The 6,796-nt window shown below is 37.7% G+C and overlaps 1 protein-coding gene across 4 annotated transcripts in view; it reads right to left on the bottom strand.

Annotated features, from left to right (window-relative positions):
- The window catches only part of RALGAPA1 (Ral GTPase activating protein catalytic subunit alpha 1), a 223,837-nt gene that overhangs the window by 182,942 nt on the left and 34,099 nt on the right, over positions 1-6,796 (bottom strand). For all 4 annotated transcript variants that reach the window (XM_014589290.2, XM_027773395.1, XM_006152371.3 and 1 more), the window contains exons 8-9: positions 4,554-4,692; positions 2,393-2,601 (exon numbers count right to left, since the gene is read on the bottom strand). In XM_014589290.2, coding sequence (XP_014444776.1) covers positions 2,393-2,601; positions 4,554-4,692 — 348 coding nt within the window. The remainder of the gene's footprint in view (positions 1-2,392; positions 2,602-4,553; positions 4,693-6,796) is intronic.

Below are 6,796 nucleotides of genomic sequence, written 5' to 3'. Positions count from 1 at the left end.
AAAAGTAGAAGTATAACAGTAGTGATATGTAAACTACCAATGTATGGTAGAAGCAGCACTATTCTGTGGTATGGTAAGTTACTCTGTTAAGTTATTCAATTTTTGGTCTTAGTTTTGTCATGTATAAAAGAGTTTAAGTAAATGATCTTGAGTATGCCTTCCCAATCAAAAAACATTTTTTAAGATTTTTGCCATAGGGAGTGTGCATTTGCCGAAGAGAGCCAGAGAGAGAAGACGGAAGTGAGAGATCACTCCCTGGGGGCATGGTCATGCCCCAATCCCTTATCTTCCATTCTCATCTGGAGATTTTGGGCATGCATGTACATGTGCCTAGCGTGATTTTCAAGTCACCAGTTCTGGTACTTGAACCATAGATCCTATAGCAAAAACTATTAAAAAAAAAAAAAAAAGACTAAGGAGAGTAAGAGACAAATATTCTAAACTCTAATGAAATAAATCATACTTTAAGCCTACATTCCATTTTTTTGGGGGGGGGAGGATTTTCACTATAGGGCGTGTGCACTCGCCAGACAGACAGAGAGAGACATAGAGACAGAAAGCAAGAAATCACCCCCCAGGGGGGATGGTCACGCCACAATCCCTTCTCCCCCATTCTCCTCTCGGGATCTTGGGCATACACGCACACGCGCCCGGCGTGAGTTTTAAGCTACCAGGTCCGGGACGCGAACTGCGGTCTACTACGTGGGAGTCCAGTGACATAGCCATTACGCTAACTGCTGGTTCCCAAGCCTACATTCCATTTTTTAAAAAGATTTAAGAAGCTGAAACTAGCAGATGGCATAATGGTTACATTGCTGCACTCCACCATGATCAACTGTAGTACAAATCATGGACCCGGAGGCTTAAAACTCACGCTGGGTGTGTGTGAGTGCATGTCCAAAAACCTGAGAGAAGAATGGAGGAGAAGGGATTGCAGTATAACAATCCTCCTGGGAAATGATGTCTCACTTTCTCTCTCTCTCTCTAGCAAGCGCATGCACTTTATAGCAAAAATCTCTCTAAAAAAACAATAACTAAATAAAAACCATATAGCTTAAGATTTTAAAAACTAATGAAGAATGGGGACTTGCAGGTGGTGTGGTAGTTAAGGCGCTGGACACTCCCACACAGCCAGTCCTGGACCTGGCTGCTTGCTTTCTCACTTTTTTTTTTTCTCTCTCTCTTTCTGTCTCTGTCTCTGGTCAAATTAAAATAAATGAATAAATAAAATTAAATAAATAATTCTTTTTAAAAAAACTAATGAAGAAATCTGAGAAAACATAAACAGTAAAAATACTGTGATAAGGACAAGTTGAGGAAAAATCATAATGAGAAAATGGAAAAGTTTGAAAAGAAGTATGAAAAAAGAGATAAACTGTTTAATCCAAAAATAACAGAATTTGAAGATAGCACCTCCATTGTATACCTATGTAACTTTCTCATATTTCTAGACGTAGTATCTTTTTTGAAAGATGGGGTAAAGGGGCACAAGGATGATTTTTTAAATCTTCATTTTGTAAATGACTAAAATTAAAAAGAGCCATCAAGGTCCTACCACTAATTCCTTCTACTTTTAATATTTTTCTTGTACAATTCAGAATATAATATAAAATACAAAAATAAATTAGAAGCTGAAATTAATATATACTATTAAAATTAACCTTCTATAACTTCTAAATATTTTTAATTAAAAAAATTAATTCCAAAATTGTTAAAATTTATATTTATAAAAATACATTTATATGAATAAAATATCACTTTTTTTTTTAAAAGAGGTTTTTGCTATAGGGCACATGCACTCTCCAGAAAAAGAGAGACAGAGAGATAGAAAGCGAGAAATCATGCCCCGCCAGGAGGGATGGCCATGCGACAATCCCTTCTCCTCCATTCTCCTCTCGGGATCTTGGGCACGCACGCACACATGCCCGGCAAGAGTTTAAGCCACTGGGTCCAGGACCTGAACCGTGGTCAACTACACAGGAGTCCAGCGAAATAGCCATTACACCAACTGCTGGTCCCTCGCTATTATTTATTGTAAATGTGCTCTACATCTATGGCAAGTGAAATCAGTAGATTAAATCTCAAAAGAATGGGGCCAGCAAAGGCATAGTGGTTAAGGTGTTGGACTCTCACATGGCCAAGAGCATTTCAAGTCACGGACCCAGCAGCTTGAAAATCATGCTGGACACAGGTATATGCATGCCCAAGAGGAGAATGAAGGAGAACATTGTGCCCATCCCTCCTGGAAGGTGATTTCTCAATCTCCCTGTCTATTTCTCTCTCAAGGAAGCACACACGCCCTATGACAAAAAAACTAAAAAAAACAAACAAACAAAAAGAAAACCCAAAAGCCATTTTTAACTTTAATAAGCTTGCCTTATCTGTGTATTACCTGAATATTCTTTGGCAAGATTTCACCTTCCATCCCAGGAATATGAGGTCCTGTATGTGGTTTTGGCTCCAGCCAGAAAGAAACCAGCCAACGAATGACAATAACACGAGCCTTAATGAAAGGCTCCTTTGTACAATAGATTGCTTCATTGGTTTCAGCATCCTTCTTTATCATGACATAATGTGGCTTTGGTCTCATCTGTGGGATATCTATGCAAAATAAAAGGATAACAAAAACCAAAATAAGAAAAATATTATACTTAAATAAACTTGCATTTTTAAATAGCTGAGGAAACACTGACATTATCCTGGTTTTAGGAGTAGCTTCAGTATAACACGACATTCTAAAATTTGTGAGATACTAGCATGGAATCTAAGAGTGAACAATCTATACTAGAGTGACAGAAACACGTATTTTTGTAACATATCATTAAAAACTTTAACAAACTCTATGTTAAGTACAAAGCAGCTTCCAGAACTCTTTAAAATGAATGAGAGTTCACTTTAATTAACCTAAGACTGAAACACATTTTTTAAAAACATTTTTACTAGAGGGCATATGTGCTCACCAAAGAGAGACAAAGAGAGAGGAAATGTGAGAAATTCACCCCCCCTCCCAAGGCCCCCTGCCCTGGAATGGCCATGCTGCAATCCCTTCTCCTTCATTCTCCTCTGGGGATTTTGGGCATGCACGGACAAGCACCCAGCATGTTTCTCAAGCCACTGTGTCCAGGACTTGAAACTGATAAACATGTGAAATTAATTTCCCATGTGGTTAGCCATGTGGGATGTAGCCACCATGTCACCGATGGGCCTCTGAAACATGTATTTTAAAGTCATGCAAAGTATGAGGTTTTGTTTGAACCTGTTAATTGCCTAAACCTGGCAAAGCAACAACTTTTTGCAGAATAGGCATTTCTACATATAGACTACCAACATCTTCTATATGACAGAGGTCTACTTCTTTTTTTTACTTTTTAAAGAATTATTTATTTAACTTCATTTATTCATTCTTTTAATTTATTTATTTTGGGAGAGGTTTTTGCTATAGGGTGCGTGAAAGACGGAGAGAGACAGAGAGACAGAAAGCGAGAAATCACCCCCCACGGGGTAGTCACACCACAATCCTTTCTTCTCCATTCTTTTCTTGGGATCTTGGGCACGCACGGATGCACGCACACGCGCCTACCGTGAGTTTAAGCCACCGGGTCTGGGACGCGAACCGTGGTCAGCTACATGGGAGTACAGTGACATAGCCATTACGCTAACTACTAGTCCCCATTCATTTATTTTTAATTTGACCAGAGAGACACACACAGACAGAGAGAGAGAAGGCGAGAAAGCAAGCCACGAGGTCCAGGACTTGAACCGAGGTCAGTCATGTAGGAGCGTCCAGCGCCTTAACCACCACGCCACCGGCTGCTCCCCTGACAGAGGTCTGCTTCTAATCTAGGGTTTATTCACAAGGATCTGTTTTCAAGGCCCCAACAGATATCTTGATATATGCACTAAATATTATACAAAATCAAAATATATGACACAGTATAATTATTCATACAGAATTTGAATAAGACTAGTACATGATTGAACCCCTAGGGCATCTTAAAAAGAAAATTTATAATACAGTCTAATGATCATATCGAACACTTGAATTAAGATCTATTTACAATCAGAAATATTTCTGGTGGGTTATCATAATGGATAAGATCCAGTAAATAAGTTTTAAAGAAATCTCTTAATTCTCAATGAATTATTTCTTTAAAAAAATACTTTTACTTAATTTTATTTATTCATTCATTTATTTATTTTAATTTGATCAGAGAGAGACATAGAAAGAGACAGAGAAAAGGAAAGTGAGAAAGCAAGCCACCAGGTCCAGGACTCAAACCATGGTAAGCCATATGGCAGTGTCCAACACCTTAGCTACTATACCAACTGTTGGCCTCCCCTCTTTATTAAAGAATTATTTTTATTTTATTTTATTTATGAATATTTTTTGTAATATAAATTCACTTTCAGTAGGCATCTCAGTATAGTGTCTATACCAACCCATGCAAGTTTTAAATGTGATTAGTTTTCTTCAGATAATAAACTTTCTATCAAGAGATATTGTATTCTTATGCATGCATGATCTTTTAGAAAATTCCACAAACACTACCTACCAAGTACAGGATGATATAAACTGTTCTCCTTGCAGATGTTTGGAAAAATATAAGGCAAGTAGCATTTCTTAAATTGGGAAAACAAAAATGAAAAGCCCCTTTCTTGATTTTCTTTGTTCTTCCATTCTAAACTTTTTACCTAAAAATAAACAATATAATTAGAGTCATCCCAGGAGACAAAATTTCTTAAATTATTAGTTGCTATAAACAAGTTTATAAAGGTTATAACAAACCATGAAGATTATGATACACAGAAGTATAAATCATTAAAACTGGCCTAATGTCACACATATACATTACTTATATATATATGTGTGTGTGTGTGTATATACATATATACAACACACATATACATATATTCAAAAATCTTAAGAATTAAAATGTGCTCTAAAAAATCCACAAAACTGATGCAAAATTTAGCTCGATTAATGACAGATACTAATATTCTTTCCTCTTTGCCCCTTCCTGAAAAATTCATCCTAAAAGTCACACATAATAGGCATATGTGGCTAGGGGTATGTGTGTGTATGTCACCTAACTCTGGCCACTGAAAGGGACCAGGAGTAACAGCATCCTAGGAGCACTGGGATCCTTGGTACCCAGAACTTGGATTCTAAATACAATTCTTCACTAAAATCAATGACAGCTTCATGGAGAAACAGCAGATTCCAAAGTGGGGCAAGGAAAGCACCATATGAGACTGAATATCTTGCTATACCTAAAGGTAAGAATATGATGAAGACAAATTAAAAAGCATAGGCATTGACCTGAAGGAGCTCTCAGTGGCTAAATACAGAACAATCTGAGCATCACAGTAAGTTAACTGTAATGAAAACTAATACATGGATTCATAGAGCTCCATAAACCCATGTTGAAATAAATACAAATGGGAAAAGGAGAAAGTATTTTCCTACAGTATTTTTTGGCCAACTGTTGAATATACAAGTAATAATGGAATGAAAACATCACCAGTTGCCAGGACCAGCAGTTCACGTAATGGCTATGTCACTGGACTCCCACATAGTCGACCGCGGTTCGAGTCCCGGACATGGTGGCTTAAACTCACGCCGGGCACGTGTGCGTGCGTGCCCAAGATCCTGAGAGGGGAATGGAGGAGAGGAGATTGCAGCGTGGCCATCCCCTCTGGGGGGTGATTTCTCGCTTTCTGTCTCTCTGTCTGGCGAGCACATGAGCCCTATAGCAAAAACCTCTTAAAACATCACCAGTTGCCCAAAAACTGGAAACAATTCCTTTCAATAAAGGAATGAAATATTGACACGTTACAACATGGATAAATCTTGCAAACATTTGCAAAGTAAAAGCAGTCAGTCAAAAAAAAGACTGCTTATTGTATGATTCTCTTTATATAAAATGTCTAAAAGAAATAAATACATAGTGACAGAAATAGGTTGGTGTTTGCTTACGGGTGGGGATGGAGGATTTCAGCAGTAAAAGGAGTAACTTCTAATGGGAATGGGATTTCTTATTAAGAGGACAAAAATGTTTTGAAATTACACTGTGGGGATGGTTGCTCAGACCCTGTGAATGTAACACTGAGTTATACATTTTAAGTGAGTGAAATGGATAGTAGATGTATTATATCTCAATATAGCTGTTTTAAAATATTACCATGATAGTAAAAATTCAGCTAAAAATCTTTAACGAATGTTTGTACAGTTGAAATTTTAATGAGGAAGGGGATATTTACTTTTCCATAAAATCCTTATTGGTTCTAAAGAGAAAAACAGTATTACACTGGAAAATTCTGGCCAACACTACCTTAATTAAGGAATCAAGATCAATTTTGCATATATATCAGAATTAGCTCAAAATGGACCATACCTCTGCTCCTCCCATGCAGGCAGAAGCCACGGGCCTTCAGAACAAGGTTCCACATGGCTACTGTGAACTAGATTTTTAAGGGAATGAAGATGTTCTACTAATAATTCAGCCTCCAACAAACGAGCTAGCGGTAGGGAGCCCTCCTCTGCACCCCCAGCCTTGTCTCTCTGTCTCTCAGTTCCTGTCTCTCCCTGCTTCTGTCTTCCCTTTTTTTTTTTTTTTTGGTAATATTTCCTTTTTCCCCTTTTTATTATTTTTTTTTTTAAAGAGGCCCAGTTTTTCTCTGGCCCTTAGCTCCACCTTCTTTCTTGTTAATTTTCGCTCTGCTCCTCCCATGCAGGCAGAAGAAGCCACGGGCCTTCAGAACAAGGTTCCACATGGCTACTGTGAACTAGATTTTT

This window comes from Tupaia chinensis, unplaced genomic scaffold (genome assembly GCF_000334495.1).
Source record: "Tupaia chinensis unplaced genomic scaffold, TupChi_1.0 Scaffold000350_1, whole genome shotgun sequence".
Taxonomy (NCBI): Eukaryota; Metazoa; Chordata; class Mammalia; order Scandentia; family Tupaiidae; genus Tupaia; species Tupaia belangeri.
This window is presented reverse-complemented; position numbering and strand designations above follow the sequence as displayed.